General features: G+C 39.6%; 1 protein-coding gene across 1 annotated transcript; it reads left to right on the forward strand.

Moving 5' to 3' along the window:
* The first annotated feature begins 128 nt into the window (after nucleotides 1-128).
* LOC111595434 (D-beta-hydroxybutyrate dehydrogenase, mitochondrial) lies at nucleotides 129-20,779 on the forward strand. The gene is made up of 8 exons (XM_023309158.2): nucleotides 129-248; nucleotides 336-385; nucleotides 4,274-4,519; nucleotides 18,892-19,098; nucleotides 19,166-19,319; nucleotides 19,474-19,730; nucleotides 19,997-20,098; nucleotides 20,221-20,779. The coding sequence occupies exons 2-8, from the start codon at nucleotides 362-364 to the stop codon at nucleotides 20,395-20,397; spliced, it is 1,167 nt and encodes a 388-aa protein (XP_023164926.1). The 5' UTR covers nucleotides 129-248; nucleotides 336-361; the 3' UTR covers nucleotides 20,398-20,779.
* Nucleotides 20,780-22,248: the final 1,469 nt, after the last annotated feature.

Raw genomic sequence — 22,248 nt, forward strand, 5'->3', positions numbered from 1 at the left:
GTACGTTGCAGCATTTTGAAATACAACAGATGCCGACTGCGACGCCGGCAGCGGCGCCAGCAGCGCACGGCCAGCTGCAGGCAGCGAACGGACAGCCGCAGCCAGCGGCTCGCTTAGTGCCACGTCGTGTTTCAGTGCGCCCAGCCACGAGCCGAACGCGAAAAACGATTTTGAAATATTTTTTGAAATATTCTTGCATCGAGCTCCTTGCAGCTAATTGAGTTTATATAATAAGCAACGCCGTGAAAGTGAGTGAATTGGCAAACAAAATACCAGCAAATTGTATAAGCAGGATTTAAGCAACGTCACCTCTCCTCCATCTCATTCCCCAACAGCCGCTGCAGCAGCACCAGCAGCCACCATGCAGGTCTTCGATAACAATATGGTAAGCTATAGTAGAACATATTTCCAAACTTGTTTGCATTAGCCGAAAGCCAAATTGATTGCCAGTCAGCCAAATCAGGCAATCGCACGGTGACTGTGTACCTAGCCACACTTAGCCCAGTTAGCTTAACCTCGAAATGACAATGGACAAATACGTCAAGCATTTGGCTGCCACGCCCCTTTGTGGCCAGCCAAATGTTTGCCGTTCTAGTTTGTTAACAAACATCCCGAAGTCTCGAGTCTTGAGGTCCTCAAAGCTCTCCATAAAATTAATTACAGAAATTCACTTAATGGCCAAGTTCCAACTGGGTCAACAGCTGCCAAGCATCACGAGCGCCATAAAATTGCATCCCTATATACACATGAACAGAATGCATATATAGATTTTTGGCTAAGATTCTTGCTTTCACCTTTAATCACTTGGTATGTTAGATATGCTATTACCAGTAGCTGAGTGCGTGTTCTTTATATTTTTAATATAATTTTTACATATATTTTACGACTCTACTACGTGTAAAGAACTTTGATTCCAGTTCTCAAAATAGATTTTACGCATATATTATAAAATGTAAATCAGATTCTTACAGAATTTTTTCATATAAATTTTGCTTTTGAATTTTAGGTCGATTTTAGCATTTTCACATTCTACATTCATTGTTTTAGTTGTGAGTTAATAATCGAGAAATATATGTAAAAATTTGAGCATTTTCACGGCTTTCATATTGAGATCAAAGGTGAATTCTAATCGGCTCTTTGTAAGATCTATTGCAGGCAACCATAACATTTGTACTTAATGTTATGAGCTTCAACCAAGTGAATAAAATAATTACTGAACCATTTGTGCAGTCGTAAAACGATTTCCATTGGACCTTTTCCCAAATTTCTCAATTTTGAAAAGTATTTTTGCCGAAATATTTTGCCAGAATTTTCGATTGGAAGTACTTCTATGCGAAACCCACACAACGATGTTGTTTTGCGGCACAGCTAAAAATATTTCCATATCTTTGGCCTATTAATATTACCCTGCCCGGCCCGATTCGACGACAAACCAAACTGATTTACGTGCACAACATTCACAATTTTTTTTATAGAACCCCCTCCAAAAAAGAAAAAAAAAAACATAAAAAAATCGAAATGGAACTGAAACTAGAAATTTTGCTGGCAGCTGAGCAGACAAATCAAGCATAATAAATTCAAATATTTGCTTAAAGCCAAGCAAAAGTTTTGAAATATACGCACAGATTTGAGAAAATAAAAAATTATTGCCACAGCGTTGCCACACGTTGCGAAAGTGAAGAAGAAGCAGCTGGATAGCCGGGCAGCTCGTTAACAATTTAGATTAATGGATCAACTCAGTAATTACACAAACACGAAAGAGAAAGCAAGAAAATGAAAGAAAAGTTAAGATTGGTGACAAGGTCAAAACAGCAAAACGACGATGACGATGACGATGACGAAGACGACGACGACGACGACGACGATGTACTCGTCGCGTTTGGCCCAAACTCAACAATAATAACAACAACAACAACGCCAACACCAGCGGCAACAACACAAATAGTTGATTTCCTTTCAATTTATTTCGAGCTAGTGTAAAAATAGCCAAACCATTTTACAATTTGGCCAAAAGGCAGCTATAGAATTGGTTTATTTTCGTGCAAATAAATCAATTGGCCGTATTTATGCAGATGCCACCATTTGATTATTTCACACAGTCGTTGATTTATGGGCGTGGACGCCTTTTAGCCAGGTCTGGGTCGCCCTTACGACCGCACTTACACATGTGGACACACACATATGTCAAGTGTAATTGCTATATGTCAATGTCAATGTGTGGGTGCGGTCATGATAGATGCAAACCGGACGTGCAGTTAGGTTACTGCGGTTCGCTTCTACCTATGCAATTAAACGCTCGCCCTGCATCTTTCAATCATTTCATTTTAATTATTCACATATTGTTTTTGTAATTAAGTGTATTTTATGGGCTTCAATCATTTTCCACGAATTTCCAAACATTGTATGGAAATTGTGCAAAATTAATGTCACTTACATAAACTACACTTAAATAGTTTAAAGGAAAACTTAAACGAAATTTAGTTGCATTTGCAGTTTACTTTAGCGGTAATTAAATGGAGTAAAAATATTTTCATTATTATGAATTTTATTCTCATTTATTTTTAATTTATGTCAACAAGTTGATTAAATGAATTACCAAAGGTAAATTCCTGCTCGCATTTTAATTGATTTTCAGTTAAATTAAGAGCGAATACATATTTGTCTACTTAGTTAGCTTCTTATTTATTGTCTGAACTGCTGCTATGCCAGAAAAAATATCTCAAAGATTAGCTAGATTATTTATAGAATTTAAGAGTCTAATAAACCACAGCGAATATTTCAATAAATCCAAGAATTCGTATATATAAAATAAATGGTTATTTATTACTGGCTTACCATACTTATGCAGAGAACAATGACCAAAGAAGAATTAAGAACAAGAAACAATTAAAAATATCTAATTTCGTAAGCCACTTGTATATGGACTGTAAATATGTTTCGGAAAATTATATATAACTTATATATTGTATGCAGAATTATGTTTTGAAAGCGTAGCAGTTATAACTAGAAAAGCTGTCATATCTAATTAAAAAAAAATTTTTAAGTTTTTGGTCATACTTGAGGTGGTCGGTAAAGATTTAGAACTCACGTCAAATAAATGTATACTAAGTATAATTTTATTTGAAGTGGCCATAGCAGAACACAAAGGTATAACTAAAAAACATATTTAAATATTTTGATATAAATAAAAACAATGATTTTATAATCTTACACATCATTTAATAAATGTTATTTTATAGACAACTTAAAGCCAATAAAAATGGAAATGTTTGTTATGTCATCAAAGGGCAATGCTTTGTTGTAGCAATAATTTACGACAATCGTTCGAATACCAACAAATAAATAAACATTTAGCAACATTTGTATGTGTGTGACACTAATCTCTGTGTAAACAATTGAACATTTTGCGCGCGCGTAGACCGCAAAGAATTGCGCGATTAATGACGCGTCGGAGAAGCAAACAGCTTGTATAATTTAAATAAAAGCGCATTGTTTATTGAACGAAAAACACAAACAAAAGAGCAAAATCAATTGCTTTTATAATGTGCACACAAATATTTGCAATTGATTAAACAACACAATTTACCCATCACATGGGGCCCAAACATTTCGATTGCGAACAGAAATCCTCTTAAATATTTGTCTGACTGCAAAAATAAATAATTTCTATTTGTTGCTTATTGTCAATTTGGCTATGCAATTTTCGACTTTTATGTTTCTAAGCTAATACCAAAATAGATTAAAAGCGTTTTAATATTATAATAATAATGAAACTTTGCCATTTTCCATATAGTGTCTATCTTAGTTAACATATGCGAATATACGTTTTATGGATTGTTAGTGATACTGAGATTATTAATTATCTAAGATTTTACAAAACAGATACAAAATTGTAAATTTGAAATATTTGTATGTGTAATTGTAAAACACTGTTTCTCGTATTTTTAAGTATTTGAAAAACAAAAAAAAAATAAAATTAAATATAAGACATAAATATAATACATATAAATATATATATATTTTTTTTTTGTTTTATATTTTATTTATTTTTTTATTTATATTATATATAAAATATTTATTTAATTTATTCAGTGTTCTATTTTATATTTATAAAACTCACAAAACCATTGCATTTTTTATATCTAGTCAAATATAGCATACTTAAATGTATTTATATTTATATTTGTACAAATAAAAAAGACTAAAACTAACACAGTCTTTTAATGTATTCCACTTGACTCATATTAAATATATTATATTTTTTTTATTGCAGCGCCGTGCCTCACGTCGCGCCTCATTACGCCGTGGCTCGATTTCGGCGCTGCCTCAGAAATCGGCAGAGATTCCGTGGGACATCTTTGAGCGACTATTTATGCCATTTCTGTTCTGCCAGGCGGCAGCCATTGTCAGTTCGCATCTGCTGCATGCGCTGAACATTTCCAATATCTCAACTTTTGCGGTATTCGTCTGGTTCGCTCTGTCCACTGTGGGAGCCGTGCTGTTTTATCACTTTGTGAAGGTAAGTGCAGAGATTGCAATTGGTCTACGCACACTGAAATGCCGCAAACGAGGCGGCTGCGAGGAATGCCACAAGTCCATTTCAGACATTCTAATCCTTTTAACGCCAACGGTCGGCATGCAAACCACATCTCGGTAGCCTGGTCGGGGTCCCAGGCCAAATGCCAACAGACCAACAGACAGCAGACCTGGAGGAGCGTTCGGTTTCAGTTTCGGGTGGGACATAAGTTTGGGTCATGTATGGTTAAGGCTTCTGTTTGTATGAGCCTAAAAAAATTTGCATCTAGCAAGTGCCAAACCGCAAAAATAACAAAAGGCATGAGCGAAAGGATAGGCCGGGCAGATATAGTAGGCAAAACAAATCACTAGAACTAAAAATAGCCAAAGCCAAGAACCCGACACAAAAGGACACAACTACAGCCTGGACTGACGACAAATATGTGAGCGACAGCTTCGGGGTTTTCTCTCAACCACCAAAGGCATTGGGCTCTGGATTTTGCTTTACCATTGCCTTGCTCTTGGTCTTATTTGATATTTTAGAGCTGACTGCGAAATGAAAATAAAAACAAATAAATAAACAGAAGATAAAGAACAGAGCAGAGCAGCGCAGAAGGCCATGCGAGACACAGACCATGCCACAGACTGCTTGGGTAATGAATACAAATTCGAGAAAATAAGAAAGCAAAGAAAGATAAGGAAAATACTCGAAGTGCATTCTGAACCAACGCCAGAGAAAAGTGTTGAAAACTCAAAAAGTGGCAACCGAAAGCAGAAAACAGAAAACGAACAACCAAGAAATATAACACTCATAAGTAACAGATAAGATGGAAAAATGAGTACTTAAAACAATGTTTCATGACAGAGAACTCTTGAGCATATGCATAAAATCGCTTTAAACTAAAGCAATAAGATATTCCGAGAACATTCAAGAAATTGCACACTTGAGATAGGCTTAGATAGTAACTAACTTTATGAGAATCAGCTCTGTTGGCCATTTAAGCTAACTGCCTGCCTTGGGCCCGATTCTAAATTATGCTTCAACATCACACTGACTACAAATTTACTTGTAGAATTTATTTGATTTGCTGTTTAGCTATACATTCGAATGTTAAGAAATAATTAAATGTTAATTTATTTTTCAAAAAATATATTGTCGATATTAGAAGCAATTAAAATTAATGAATGAATGTTTTTTTATGTACTTATTTATATTCAAAATATTTTATTTAAGCGTTTCTTGTCGTATAGAACTTTATATCCCTTATATGTTAAATTAAATGTGGAGCATTCAGAATTAGTTTTCTATATATTTTTAAAAATTTACTTTTCCTTTTATAGACTTTCCTTTAAAACTCATTTATTTTATTTTTCTGAGTTTTGAATACATTTTTAAAGTAGTTTAAAAAAATATAAAAATTAAATTTATTTAGCCACTGCTTAGTTCTTGGAGGGCGACGCTTTTACTCTTTACAGTCGTCTCCCATTGGGCAAACATGCAAACATTGGAAGCTGGCTTCATTGACATTAGCTCTGTTTGCAACCGCTGCAACCACATAATTCTCAAATGGTTCTATCATCAACAGACTTCGCCAATGTTGAATGACAGCTGAGAGTAGCAAGGCAAAGGTGAATCGAATCAGTAGTCCATAATGAAATCTGCTGATGATGTAGCTGGGATGTTCTTGGAAAAACTATCAGACAATAATTCGGCTGCCAGGCCCAGACAACAAATAAAGCGTGTAAAATTATAAAATTTACTACACTTTTACTTTCACATTAATATGTTTTCTTTTCTGCTTCAAAATACTTTTGAGGTCTTACTCTTGGTCTATCCCAGCAAAGATCAGCACTCAACACGAGTATTGACCTCTAGTTATTTATTCAATTATTAATTTCTTAATGGTGCACACGTGGCAAGTGCACGCAGACTGTGTACTATTTGTTTTGTGTATTCTGTGGCACAGTTCATTAGCTAGCACACATGGCACATATATTTAATTTACTTCTCGCTCATTTCATTCGGGTTTCATTTTCATTTCGAATGATAGCAGCTGTGATTTCTCAGCTGAAGCCTGCTCAAGCTGAATTAACTTGCATGTTAACCGCATAAATTGCCACATTGCGTATGCGCAATTTATTTTACTTCAAACATACTTTTATAAGGGGCCCAATAAATATATGCGTCTACAGCTAAATGCGACAGGCATTCGGGCATTCGTTTCATTACAAATCGGCGCTGATGATGCCGAAGATAATTCTTCATTTGCTGGCCATTTGGCTTGAAATATCGATGGCGCCAAAAATGGTCTCTGAAGGCGTCAGATAATTCAAATTTGTGTGCACTTTAATTAGCTTAACTGCCGGCAGCAGCAGCAGGATAAGCCAGGACAATGCTGCTGACGTTAGCCATTTGCTAGCTGGCCAACTGGCTGGTTGGTTGGCAATTACGAGTGCGAATACGATTGCTGTGGTACACTTTATAGTCGTGCCGGGGCACGTAGGCAACATTTTGCATTGATAAGACAGCCGGACGTGTTCTGGCATGTGCTCGCATTGTCCTGGCAATTGCCGGCTGCTTGCCTACTGGCATGCGCGAAATGCAACCAGACATTAACGTAATAAGCAGCCTCGCCAGCAGGATAATTAACAGCTGTAGCTCCATCTGCAACTCTGGATGGAGTCCAGCAGCAGCAAAAGTAATAGCAGCTGCAGCAACAGCCATGGAAACTTCCGTCCCTGACACTGGCCATTAGCCACTGTTGACGTTACTTATACGCAGCGTATGACCTCAGCCCAAGGACGCGATGACGCTGCCAGTTGGCGCTTAAAGCTCAATAAAAATAAAAACAAATATGCTTAAACAAATAGCGAAACGCTAATACAATTGTGCAGACGCTGGCGCTGGCTCTGACACGGACGTGGACGCGGACGCGGACGCTGAGGTTGGCGTTGGCAGCATTTCGATGTCGTAAATCGACGCAGAGGCTGCCACAGCCAAAGGCTAATCAAATGCGTCAAGGATCGCCACGCATGCGACCTTTGCCATTTTGTACAATAATTTCAAACGAATTGCTATACATACAAATGCACACGCACAGCCAACTAGAGAGCCTGGCTGACAGACTGATGAACTGGCAGACATTCAGCCAGATAGATAGCTACTTGCTTTGCCGCAGCTTCGCCCTGTTCGCCCTTTCAACCCTTGCACAGTGGAATCTAACTCAAAACAAGCTGAAGCCTTTGAACAGCAGCAAGCATTAAGCGAATGCCATTGACAGGTTGACAGCTCTGTCTGAAATCTACTTGCTCTCATATATTAATTTTATATAATTATTGATTATTTTATATGATTTATTATCTTTTATTTATAATAATATTATATTGTAATACCACTCAAAAGTGTCTAAAGCATGTCCCTATATAGCTCAATACTTCTCAAGATCTTCAGACATAGAATGTTTCAGCTTTTGATCCACTGTGGCTACCAGTTTAAACGGGTCTGTGTCTATTTTGGGACAGCCTAATAATCAGTTTACAGTTGAGCGTCGGGCGTCAAAACGGGCGTCAACGCCCTGCATTGGTGTCCTGAATCTAAAAGTGAAAATCAGCTTTCTTGCTTCTCTCAAACTCTCAAACTCTCCCTTTCTCTGACTCTCTCTCTCTCTCTCTCTCTCTCTCTCTCTCTTTCTGTCTGTGTGTCTCTGGCATTAGACCGCAAAACAGAATGTCGTTGCCTTTGATTAGTTTAACTAGGCAACAAAAACAACTATTTAACCCCTAACGATTTTGAGCTCGGGCAAAAGCGCTTCCAACACGTCTTGTTATTTGCCTTTTTTATGGGTTTTACCTAATAAAAATTTGAAGAGTAAAATTAAATTCTCTTTATTATTACATATTTTTTATTTCTGTATTTCCACACGTGTTGATACAAGTGATAAATCTAATGTGGCCTTAATACTTAATCATAGACATATTATATTAGCATAGCAATATATAGAAAGTGCAGAGTATTTTCTAGTCTGCCACTCCCTATGGGGGATTGGTCTCTTTATTTGAGGCTTTGCTTGCTCTGAGTCTATTCTTTTTGGCCTCGCTGAACTGTTTGGCTGTCACGTTTGATTGTTTTGCACAGCACATTGTGCATTTCGTTTTTATATCACGATTGTCAAATTAAATTATACGCACGCACACGCACACGCACACACACGCACACGTATCTCTCAGATCACATGTGGCAATGTGCTGACGGCGCAGTTGGTGCTGAGTGTATGCAGCACAATTCAGGCGCATTGAGATGTAAATGCACAGCTAATGAAATGCTCATAAATGCAGCACCACAATGGCCCGCTGAATCCACAAAGCGCATAAATCCGGAATGCCCGTTGAGCATTATCATTCGATATGCATGCCAGATGCGTGCGGGGACAATAGTCCTGCCGGCGTGTCACATTGCAGCTGCAGCGACGCCAATTACACTTAGCGTATTACGCATAATTAAGCTTCGTCCCGTCAGAGAATGCCGCAAGTGTTGCGCTCGCTGTCGGCGTGCCGGAATGGCTGAGTTCTCGGAATTAGACATTACTTATACGCCTCGTGTGTGTGTCAGCTGCCAGCGATGTCGCAGTGTAAATAATTGAATTAATAGCTTCATGTAAGCGCCGCTAATGAGCAGTTGCTTAACACGCTCGCTCAGTTAAGCCCGCTTCCTGTGCTACACACACATACACTCGGCCAGCCCAACGGGCCGACCCCAACTCCATTGTTTGCATATTTTAGAGCGTACTTAACTGACGTATTAAAATGTAATTGGCTGCGGCATCTGGAATTCTCTTTAGCACTGTTGTAGCTCGGCCGTGCGCCCTTTGAACTTTATGCAGCCCCTTCGAGCAAGTTTGCTTAACTGGCATAGACAAACTTCCTGGCACACCTGGCACACCGGAGCAACAGCGCAACGGAGTTTATCCTCCACTTGCCGGGTTAGTTACACACCCACTCGCCCGCTGCAATGACAGCCACTCGAGTCGGCTCCAGCTTGCATTTTCTGTGTGTGCGCGCAAAACTTTCAAATTGATGCATTGCTGCAATATACCCCAAAAAAAGCAGCGTACCCAAGTGCAGCAGGTGCGCGAGCTAAAAGTTAATCAGGTTGTTATTAATACTTATGAAAAAGCAAACGTGTGAGCGGTTAAGCTTAAGTCAGCGCTTCTTTTTTATTTTATTTTAGCAGCTATAAATACTGTTATTCTTCAGACAGATGTTGACCTTGTTTTGACTCAAAAGCCCCAACGTGTTGACCTTTTAAATACGGATTAGCCTTTGCTACATGGCCACAAATATTATGCAATTTAATCTGTGTTAGCTTCGGGTTTTTAAGTATTTATTGCATTTCATATTCGCATTCATTTTGCTATTGTTTACCTGCACCTTTATTCCGAACTCTAGCAAAATGTTGCAACAATTCAGAGTATAGAAATGGGATTTCAGCAATTACATTGCTGCAACTTGCTTATCGTCTGAGTAATTTAACTCTGAAGTTCGTTTAGCTCACTTCCTGAAGGGCTGCGTACTTTGTCGCATTTAGGGCTGCATAAAAACTAAAGCGTTGACAAATTTTACACTGATTTGTGTATGTCTTCCGGGCAGCACAAAGAGAAAGTTGCAGTCTGCCAATTGCAGGCTCCATTGTCAATTATGTAGACTGTGTCCAGCTTTTCTAGTGCCCTCCACAAAGTTCGCGGCGCTGCTGTTGCGCTCTCTCCTGGGTGCATGCAACAATGGCGCAGCGCGCCACAAATTGAAGGCTACATAAAATGCGGCCAGTCCATGTTCTCATTCGCAGAAATGTACACACACACACACACACACACACATATATATATATCTTTACATCATAAAATATCATTATGTGCGAAGTTGCCTTGCGTTGTGCTGCCTCTGTTTTTGCCCAGTTGCCACGTTGCTGTCGCCCAAGCTCTGTTCCGTTACGTTTTTATGGTGTCGCGCGTGGCCTGTTGCTTCACACACACGCACACACACACGCTCACACTCATCCTCTAGAGAACAAGTTAAAGCAATGGCATTGGCGTGCCCGGCCTGACAATGGCTCAAATGAAGGACACGGCTCATGTGGCCCATACGCGATTGCGTTTCTAAGAATTGCACGCCATTAAAACGCATTGACAACTTGGCCAAGCTGCTCTTAGCTCAGACTTGCTGACTGTTGACTGTTTACTGTTGACTGTTGACTGCTGGCTATGTTTTATTTTCTATTTTTCTTTTCTTTTATTTTCTTCTTCCCGTTTGTCGTTTACAATTCGCTGCGCATTTTAGTTAAATTAAAAAGCAATCGCACATGACACAACCGCAACCCCAACTAACGCATAAGCCAAAGGTCATGTGTCACAAATGGCAAAACAAGCGAATGATTGGCAACAGCAGCAGCAACAGCGCTGCCAGCCAACAGCCAATATCCACTCAAAAGCAGCTATCGCATTTGACATTTGCATTCTGCAGCTGCTGCTCTTACCTCCACCACTCACTGCAGCCGCGCAAAGGCCGAGAGGCTGCTACGCCCGAGCCCCGGATTCTGAACTGAAGCCAAAAACGGCAACCATAACCACTGTGGTTAACACTGGGCTACGAAATTGACATTTGTTCACAGCATGTGCATCGCTTGATGTGGTGTTGCTGTGGCTTCACATGCCAGCAACCAGCAACCAGCAACCGACTGGCTCACTAGGCACTTAACAAACTTCATTTTGGGCACAAAATTAACAGCCGGACTTTGCACATAATTTGGCTAACTATGCTGACATGAATGAGCTGAAATAGTCCTTGAGGAAAGTGAAGCATGGAATTTTTTAGACGTCAATCCATTATCTCAAGGCAACTCTATCAAATGCCACTATTAACTTGAAGATTTTCTAAATAAGCTCTACGCACATTTCTCTATTACACTAATTCAAAGCTCTTAACTATATTATTTGTGTATAATATCTCAGCATGAGAAGGCGCCAAGGCTTAGGCCAAAATGGTTGAAAGAATGAAAAAGCTTTGGCTAAATCCTTTTTATCCTTGGCCATAACAAATGGCAATCAGGAAATAGAAAATATTATTTAAATTAAAAAATTACGAAAATATTTTTTGAATTTATTTTTATATGTTTTTTTCTTTTTTATATATTTAGTTTTTATTTAAGACTGACTACCACAGAATTCACTTCTAAGAGAATTAAGGATTTATAGTAGAGAATATTTATGGAAATAATTAATATATTTTAAATCAAATGCAGGTCAAGTAGGTCCTGCATTTATCTTAATTCTACTGCTTAGTCTAGCTGACATTTGGGCTGCAGAAGCTGTACATTAATCTAGTCCCTCTAGATATAGCTTAGATAAAAAGCACTTAAAATAATAACAGATTTGTTTGAGTATCAATATAATATTTATGAAGAGATTCGCTCTAGAACAACTTTCATATAAAACAAATAATAATTCGATTTGTGCCAGGCCAATTATGCAGGCATAGCCATATCCATATCCAACGTCTGACTACTTTACATTTAATTCATATATAATTATTGTATATAGTGTGGCACTTAGTTTGTGGCTCGAACAGCACTTTGTATCAAGGAGCCGCTCAAGTCTGCCTCCGTCTAGTGTCTAGATATTGTTCTATATATTAATTAACGCAATTGCCTGGGGCGCCATTTGTAGCCTGGCAACGATGAAAACTAAACAAAAGCTCAGCCAAATATAATCACAATTTAAATATAGATAAATTTTCATATGGCAACACGCACACACATCGAAAGGCCGAGGGTGGGAGAAAGACATGCAAATAAAAACGAAATTTTTATAGTATATTAATCCTTTGTTGAAATATGTGTGAGCTTGTGGCATGTAATGAGTGACTGACTGGCTGCCGCAAAGTCAAAGCTTTGCGTGTTGTCTGCCACAAGAGCCAAGTCGAGCCGAGTCGCGTTGAGTTGAGTCGCGTCGCTTCGTGGTGGTTGGGCAAACAAGCTGCAAATTGGCTGAGGCTTAAACTAGGCGTACAACGCGTCGTATGCGCAATGCGAAAAGCCTTTAATGCTGCCAACGCCTGTAAATGTGTATGGCGTAAAGTTGGCCCGCGGCTTCTAACTAGAGATGGGCGCAGCTCAAAGCAAGCACATATATTATATTGTTGAGCATAAGAATAGGATTTTATAAGAGGCTCACCTTTTCTTAGAAAGTACATATAGAGCTATATGTTACGACAGATGTCTGACATGCAGAAAGTGGCAAGTGGCGCGAGAAGTTTTTGGTATAAATAGATTATTCGTCTAGGCTTAAAAATTCAAAATGAAATTCTGAAGAATCTTTTGAAATGTATATCGAACGAAATTAGTATATGAAAAGCAATTAATTTTTTATGATTTTATTTTTGAGATTGATTTGCTGTACACAAATAATTTTAATTATTTTAATTATAAATGAGTATTAAAAATTTTAATTATTATTTAAGTTAGAGGGCCTAATAGATATATAAAAATAAATTGCCATAACTAGCTTGATTCAAGATGTGCGCTGTCATGTCGGCAGATACAACTTGAGTTTTGACAGCGAATCAACTTATCTGGGCATTGCACTTTACTGCTGGCTAAGGCATCTATATTTCCAATAGTTTATGTCAATCTGTGTCTAGATATTGGCTCATCATTGCATATTAACAACTAAGCTAGAAGACTTTTGGCAAGACTTTTATAAGATTTTAACAGCTTCATATTGTCAATAGATTAACCTTGTCATCTTGTTATCGGAAGTAGTATCACTCTTGCTGGGTCAGCTCTACCTTTCGACATTTTCAATGTATTTAAGATAATCAATGTGTTGGCTTCGTGTCACGATAGCAAATCTGTGCCGTGCTCTATTCATCTCTCCTTACTCAGCTGGCTCTACGTCCAATGACAAAAGACGCAAATGGGTTTTGGCTTTTCAGCTAATTAATTTATTAATTAGCACGTTCAATGACTTTTGCCGTTGTCCATTGTTTATTTCTTATTATTTTTGTTGCCATATTCAAATTTATTGCCGCCTTCGCATACGCCATGCACTTTCACGTGCTATGCCAAAAATTCGCATGAGTTTTGCTGTCATTTTTGGACTGTTTTGTTTTATGGTTGGTTTACTTTGCTAGAATGGGTTTTCTCGCTGTTGTCCCGACTATTTTTAGCAACTGATTTAATATGCGTGCATGCGTGTGCGTGTGCTTGAGCGTGATGCCCTTAAATTTTTGTTTTTATTCGCTTTTCTTGCTCTTCTGCCTTTAGAGCGCCTTGTTTCACTATTCGCTTTGTCGCATTTCGTCGACCGGCTCATAACGGTGCCATTTTTCACTTAAACCCTGAGAGCGGGCGCCACGCTGAGCGTGGGCAGCTCATCTTTATTTTTCGTTCATTCTTTATCAGTCAAGCACTCAGCCCGTCGCCAACCATTTATTTTGCTTTTAGTTAAAGCCAAATGCCGGCGAAAGCGTTGAGAAAGGTTTATTTCAATTTGACCTGGCCAAAGATAGAGAATTCAGTTTACTTATCCGCATCTTCGTTACAGCCAGGCTTTTCTCGGAACTTTCTCATCGCTTTAGACGACTTTTTCCCAGAAACGTTCATTTGTAACGTGAAGCTTGTTATTGAGGACAACTTCTACTGATTTCCTTTTCGAGCTGTGGACTCAAAGCCGAAATGACTAAATCGCTTCACGGTCTAAAATATGTATTTAAAATAAAAGAATCTAAATCATGTGTTAAATACCATTCTCAATAACTTCAAGCGATGAAAATTTCATGAAGCGAGATTTACTCGAAATGTATTTCACGTATTTCATTTAATTTTCATATTTCCATTGGCTTATTTACCCTTTTCTTCTATAATTTATTTCATATCCATGTTCCGGCTTCCCTTTACTTTTGCAGCTAAATAAGCTGTTGTATTATTCTTGGAGTGTGCACACACACCTGGCTACACGCAGCTGGTTGGCCTAAGTGTCCGGGTCTATGGACTACGCTCTAAGCCCTTGATGGTCATAAATTTGTAGCTCGCAAATGAAGCCGCAGCCATGTGCTAGGGTTCATGTGTGACCCGCTCCTGCTGCTGCTGCCGCTGCTGCTTGTTGTTGTTTACATTTTGCACGCATAACTTTTAACACGCCCACGCTGAGCAGGTCTCAGGCCCCTGCCAGGACCCACGCGCTTGCCAACCCGAGTTGGTCGCTTAGTCAAATGCGTCAGATTATCCGGCTTCCCACCTCTTGGATACACATCCCTTAGCCAGCAAAGGCTTTGAGGCGCAATTTGATTTCATTAAATGCTGCTAACTTGTTGCAGTTTGCACATTAGGGCAACATAATGCATTATATCCACATGCTGCATGAGTATTACGTATACGCCCCCTCTCTCTCCCAGTGTGCTTTAAAATTAATGAAGCTTAGGCTGAGACTGCAGCCAAGGCCTACAGCAGTTGGATAACTGTTGGCGGAAAATCGCGTGCATTTTGGCCATTTATCAATTTTGGCTAAAAGTGCGAGTAGAGCGCGCCACAGTAACTGGTTTCTGGTTTCTGGTAGCAGATAGCACCTGCTGCTCGGCACTGCTCGTAAATCTCATGTTGCTTGTAATTAAAATGCAATCGAGGATGCATTTAACTAAAACGCAATTGATGCCCCATCGCATGGCCGGCGCATTTCCGCTGAACAATAGTTCCGCTCCGGCTGCAACTCGACCCGATCCGAGCCCAGAAAACAACAACTCTGTTAAATACCCGAGTTGATTGACATGCGCCAGCCCCACAGCAACTCTGACTGCGATTCCTAGCTGTTGGCTGTTGGCTGTCTGCTGTCGGCTGTTGGCTTTTAGCTATTTCGGTGCATGCAACTCGCGTCTATTTTGGTAACGTTTATAAAAAGCCAGCTCGAGCGACGTGCAACCGCAGCCTGCCGTGTTTACAGACACGAGACATGACTGCCACCTTTAAGGCGCACGCTGCGATGCGTCGGCTGGATTTGGGTTCACCCACCCACTGCTTGGCTGTCATCCCCGCTCGACGGTGTCGACGGCGTCGGCCTGCCAATGCCTTGCACGTAGCTCAACTGCACTTTGGCATAAACTTTTTTCTGCCTGTGTTTTGCCATTGTTGTTTTGCATACGCCGCTTTTTATAGCCTTTTTTCTCCACTTGTTTCGCACTTTCATTTTTGTCGCTGTGCAAAAGGCTATTAAGGTGCTGCAAGTGCCGCTTGGCGACACTTTTTTGCTGCTAGTTGAAAAACAGACACGAGGCATGCTGGTTACTATTTTCCAAATTTTTTTGAGTGAGTTCGACATATAATATTTATAAGTATATTTATTTAAAATTTAAATTAAAATTGTAGTTTATTAAGCGTAGTTTTCTATATGCTACATAAAAATTCGAATCTTTTAGCATTAAGACTAGATTTGCTTATATATAGGCAGCTAAGCTATTGCAGAAAATGATTAGATAGATAAATGATAAATGATATAGCAGCATTATTAAGCCCTTTTAAAATATATTCCATCAAATATCTACTGTATTCTTGCTTGAGCTAAAATAACACTCTTCTCACTTTCGCTCTCTCTCACTCTGTTTCACTCTGCCTCTCTCTAGCTATATCTATCTGCCTGTCTCTCTCTCTCTCTCTCTCTCTCTATATCTCTCTCTTTCTATCTCTGCCTGTCTCTCCCTCCCTCTCTCTGTCTCTCTCTCTCTATATATATATATATATATATATATATATATATCCATCTCTCTCTCTCTCTATCTCTCCCTATCTACATCTTTCTAACTCTCACACACACACGCTCCATTTCACTCGCATTTCTGCATTAAATAATTATTTTATATTTCTTTAAAAATTGCTAAAAGTTCCTATACATCTGAAATTTAATTCGATTTCATAATGAGCCCCTTCAGCAAATAATTAGTAGTCGGTAGCATTTTTTAAAAATATATTTAATGAAAAACAACAATGCAACAAGAGCTCCAATTCTGTGCAGCAGCTTCTTCGGTTTCCTTGGCCTTGCGCCTTGCAAATAACTAAATAGGAAAAAAATGAAATTGCACTTCAATGCGAAACGTGATCGGCTTGTGGAGCATTGAGCCGCCTGAAAGGATTCCAAAAATAAAGCCTCGACCCTGATGCACTTTGCTGAGGGCAGCTTGGAAATTGGATGCGCCGCAATGGAAATCGAATTTTCTTGTGCAACTTGCCCGAAGTGTGGCCGTTAGTCGCTCAGCGCTTAATTGACCCTAAATATTTTGTTGCTAGCGTTTTTTGCTTGCTTTTAATTGAGCCATTCGCTATGAAGTCAGCAGCGCTTTTTGTTGTTGCTGTCTGCTATTTACTTGCGAGCAAACTTTAAAGTAATTTCAGCAAAACCGCCATAAATTGGGTTTGGAGTAAGCAACAGCAAAAAAAGAGAAGAAAAAACTAGAAGTAATGCCACTGTATGTTGCTGGATTCCGGCATACTGGCAGTCTGGCATTCGGGCATCCTTGCAGCGTCACGTAGCAGCCACAGCAGCAAGCAAAAGTTGACCAAAAGTTTATGGGCAAAAATAAGTAAAGTCGCATAAAAAGCAACAACCACGAAACAGCAGCTGAAAAACTTGTCGCTGCCTTCGACCAAAACTTACAAAACAGCTGACACTTACAGCGGGGCGGGCGGCTGGCTGGTCGGTCGCAAGATGGGGCATTTCTGACTCCTGTCCGAGTTTAGTTATTTCTATTTTTATTAATGCCCAAATGCCAACAGATTTGATAAGCCCAAACACTTATAGCCACCAATAAAATGTTGGCCAGTCTTAATGGGTGTCAACAACACAGCCAATAATAATACACAGACAACGACGCTGCCTCTGCCCTCTTCGTCTCATTTTGTTTTTTTTTTTTTACAATTTTACGAGCACTTTATAACCGTTTAATAGCTTGAACAATGAGCTAGTTCCCTCTTGCCCCACCCGATCTCTGAATTGAGCTCACAATTGACGCACTAGAGACGCACACTTGAGCCGTCACCAATACTATGACAAACTCTATTACTGTAGATGTGAATATATATATGTATATATATATTGGCTAATGGCATGATGAATTATGGTACCACAACTATAGACAAGTTGCCTGCCGACCTGGCCCCAGCCTCTGCTCTGCCTGTTTGTCTAACTGTTCAGCTGTCTTTCCTTCTGACTTGACTTGGACAAACTGCGATTGTCCTTTGTGCCAAGCATCCGATACACCCACACAGACGACCCCCCCCACCCACACACCGATACACCACGTCAGACACAAGGCGCGTGTGTCTAATACGGAAGTGTCAATGCACACGTTTTGCCCCTCTTTTCTTCACTTCACTGTCTCTCTGTGTGTGTGTGTGTGTGCTTTGTGTATATTCTATGTTTATGTGTGTGTGCGCGTGTGTTTGCTTCGCAGTCAGTCGGTCAGAGCTTAAAATGGAGCCAACTAAGAAAATATTGCCCTTAGAAAGCGAAACTATTTTTTCTTCCCAACACAAGAATAGCATACAAAAACATTTAGCTGGAAAATGCTATAATTAAGAAAATTGATACAATCTTAAAATAAAAAATAACAAATAACTGAACTATTAACTTAATGCAAGGAATACTTAAAAATTAAGTTATTAAAATAATGATTTTGTTAGAGGAAATCTTGCATACAGTGAGCCTGTTGACAACACAGAGTTCGAGCTCCAAAAATATTTTTTAAATTATATAAATCATTTAAAATTGAAAGAAATGTAATTCAACTGGGAGCAAATGCTCAAAGCAAAGCTTATGATAAATGCCAAGATAATTAATTGACTTACATAATAATAGAACAAAGAGAACTAAAGAAGGCAACTATTTACCCAGAGCTAAACTAAGTTTAGTAAAGCAAAATTCCTTGAGTTGCAGCTTAATGTTTATTAATTCCGTCATAAACAATAATCATAAATATTTAATTCAATTATTTTGAAATACCTCGAAGCAATGTGACTGATAAATTTACAATGAGTACGATGAAAGTTTAAATATTTAAAGTTGTTCTAATTGACTCACATCTGTCAGCACTTAATTGTCAAATTTCTTAATAAGACCAAATATCTTGAATTGCAAGCGTGAAGCTTAAGAAGATAATTCACTGAATATAAAATGAATTTGAAGCACACACGCCCAGAAACTAAATTAGTAATTAGATAGACAGTTGCAACCAATTGGGTTTCAGGTGATTCGACATTAATTATTTGACGACTTCAAATCTCATATAAATAGTCGCAAGTTGAATAAACTCACAAATTGTTTGTTCATTGACCCATTTTAGGTTTCGGCCTCGGGCAAAGGTGTTCTAATCACCGGCTGTGACGCGCCTTTGGCATGGTATCTGGCTAAAAAATTGGACGATCTGGGCTTTACGGTCTATGCGGGCTTTGCAGCGTCCATCGAGGACTCGGACGAGGCCAAAATACTGAAAGAGGAGACTTCGGGACGCATGAAGCTGTTGAATATTGATGTTACCTCCGAGAAGAGCGTAAGTCTACAAAAAGCATGCCAGAGCTTTTAGCCAAGTTTCAAACCATTTCGTGTGTGCTTTGCAGCTTTTGGAAGCGGTCCGTTTTGTCTCCCAGCATTTACCGCACGGCGCCGAAGGCCTGTGGGCCGTGGTGCATGGCGCCCATTGGATTGCACTCGGTGAACTGGAGTGGATACCGTTTGCCGTGTTGCGCAAAAGCTTGGACCTGAATCTACTCGGTGAGAGATGGCGCCAATGTGCGCATTCTATGAAGTTGACTTTTGCCCGCACTATAGAGAAATATGTGTAGAAACTAGAATATTGGATGTGGAATTTGCATTGGCGTATCTTTTGCCAACTGTTTTCTCTAACTTATTCTAATTTTCCATTTAGGCGCCGCTCGTCTGACTCAAATCTTTTTGCCGCTGGTGCGCCGCGCTCATGGCCGCGTGGTGTTCCTTACCTCTGGTCTCAATCGTGTGCCCTCGCCGGTGCGTGGCATCCAGTGCGCCACTCAGGCGGCTGTCGACTGTTTCGCTGCCTGTCTGCGCCAGGAGATGCGCACACGTGGCGTGGATGTGTCTGTGGTAGCGGCGGGCGAGTTTGCACCAGGCAATGGTTGGCTAAACGACACGGAGCTGCGCGAACAGGTAAGTTTTCACAACTTCCATACACCAGCATAAGCCAGCCAAGCCAGCTTTAATGCTGCTGCCCATTTCGTGCTTAACGACAAGGACATAGCAGAGTAGAGCAGCAACTCGCCTTGGCTTGTTTCAGTTTTTACGATAATGCCCCAGCTGGGCGGTCGAAGGCGATGGCATAGAGAATGAGGAGGGGCAGGGGGGAGAATACATTAAAATAGTTGCAGATGGCCGACATGAGTGAGGGGCTCATTAAAACTCTCGTTTGCTTGCAGGCCAAGCAAATGTGGAACCAGTTATCCTCGGAGCAAAAGAAAACCTACGGCGAGGACTACTACGAGGCGGCCATGACATCCGTGGAGAAATACTCGCGCCAGGTAAGCGCACAATTTCAGACAGAGATTTAGCTATATATATACATAGTAATCATATATATATATATAGTATTTGTGTCTGAATATAAGTTGATGTTTCACGCTAACGAGCACTTTATCCTCAGGCCGCTGACATTCAGCCCACGCTGCGCGTGCTCATCGATGCCGTGACTAGAACCTTCCCCATGGCCCGCTATACGCCCGTCACTGCCACCGAGAAGCTGCAAATATTCCTGGCCGAACACTTGCCGCCCTCGCTGTACGAGTCGATCTATGGCGAGCAAAAGAAATTTGTCTATTGAAACATTTTGTTGCCCATTTCCCTTTCCGTTTCCGTTTCCGTTTCCCCCGTCTCCACCTATGCCCCGCACTGACTTCCCCCACTTGACGACGCCTCCGTATATTGTTTCCTTTCCTCGAAATTGTTATTGTTTATCTACTGCTCCGCTATGGTTTAAAGCGCATTTAAAATGAAGCAACGCGTTGTCACTCACCGAGCATTTAGCGTTGCTCTTCATATACTAGTTATAGCTACTCTATCACACGTCTCACATCTCGCTTTCTATTCTTTGCCTTCTCAAAATGTGCGTCACCTAAAATTTCACTCAATTTTTGTTCTGCTTCTGTTTAGTTCGTAGCGTGAATTGTAATACATATACATATAACAATAAATAAAACCAATGATAACAGTAAAAACTTGAATTGTTTAGTTTTTATAAGCCGTAAGATAATATAAATGCGATCAATTACAGGTAATCCATGGGAAATATTAATAGTTTTTGAACAAAGTTATCATACAAATTTTTCGAAATAGATTTTGAGGCAAAAAAAATATTTAGCTAAAATGTTAGCACCAAATTTAGCACCTATTACTGGAAGGAAATGAATGCTTCCTTAATTGGCGAATATTCTCAATTGTATCACTAATAGTGATAAGCTTCTATAAATGATTATAATTCAAGTACTTTAGGCACGTATTTTAGCTGGCTTAACTTTAATCAAGAGCCTTAATCTGTTTCCAATAATAAGTTTATTTATTTTTATATTTATTTTATTAAAATAAAATATGCATAAATATTTATATACAAAGTGAAATATTCCAATGAAACTTAGATTAAAATGCAGTCAACAAAAACATTAATGTTTTCTAACTTTAAACAGATTATTTTATTATTTCTTTGCAACTTAAATTCGATAAGTTAATGAATTTATTTTAATTTCATTTATATACAAATTAATGATTGCATTGAATACATCGATTGCCTTTTTCTTGAGTGTTCTGTCAGGGCTGTGAGTGCATCGAATGTAGCCTGCTGTATAGCTGTATCGCACTTTGCAGTCAAGTTGACGTCTGTTTCATTTACTTTTCGCAATCGCCACTCAACCGCATTAGCCAGACTCACACATCCGAACACATTCAGTTACAGAGAGAGAGAGAGAGATAGAGAGCTGCAGCTAAAAATTGGTTGCTACTTGGGCTGGATGGGTAAGCTTAAGTGCAGTTCGATGCGCATTTCGCGCGCCAGCTCAGACAGCAGCTCATGAAAATAAATTCAATAAATTTTTAATACATTTGAATCAGCAACAATGACAGTAGCGTAGAGTTTTGGCAGCACTTGCCACCGCACAGCCGTCGACCGTCGCCCGACAAGCGTCAACCGTCAAGGCCACAAGCAGATAAAGTGGGGGCTCAGGTGAACTACAAAATCTCCTGACAGCTCAATGAGCTGTGCTGTATGGGCGGGGTGTTAGAAAGCGTATAAAATAACGGTAACAGATACCAAGAAGCGCATAACTTTTGCATAAATCTCTCATAGTTGTTAATGCAAACCGCGCCTGGCAGCCCCCAGTTCCCAGCCAGCAGCCAGCAGCTGGTAGTTGGCAGTTTGCAGTTGGCTGGCGTCGCACGTTCGAACTTTTCGACAAACAAGGAATAAAAAAATATTAAAAAAAGAAAAAGAAAAGGAAACACAAAAAAGGCTGCATGGGAAATGAGCTGGTTAGCTAAAAATATATATATATATATATATATATGTATATGTATGTATACGTATCTAAAGCATAAAGAGTACCCACAGAGCTCAACACAACGACCCTGATACGTTTGAACCACTGACCACTGGCGTGCATATACAGTTAGATATACGTATATC

The sequence above is a fragment of the Drosophila hydei genome, unplaced genomic scaffold, assembly GCF_003285905.1.
Source record: "Drosophila hydei strain 15085-1641.00,03,60 unplaced genomic scaffold, DhydRS2 tig00000060-arrow-pilon, whole genome shotgun sequence".
Taxonomy (NCBI): Eukaryota; Metazoa; Arthropoda; class Insecta; order Diptera; family Drosophilidae; genus Drosophila; species Drosophila hydei.

Coding starts and splice junctions, on each gene's coding strand:
- LOC111595434 (XM_023309158.2), top strand. CDS start 362: ATGCAGGTCTTCGATAACAATATG. Junction 386..4,273: donor AGGTCTTCGATAACAATATG/GTAAGCTATAGT, acceptor TTTTTATTGCAG/CGCCGTGCCTCACGTCGCGC. Junction 19,320..19,473: donor CTTGGACCTGAATCTACTCG/GTGAGAGATGGC, acceptor TTTTCCATTTAG/GCGCCGCTCGTCTGACTCAA.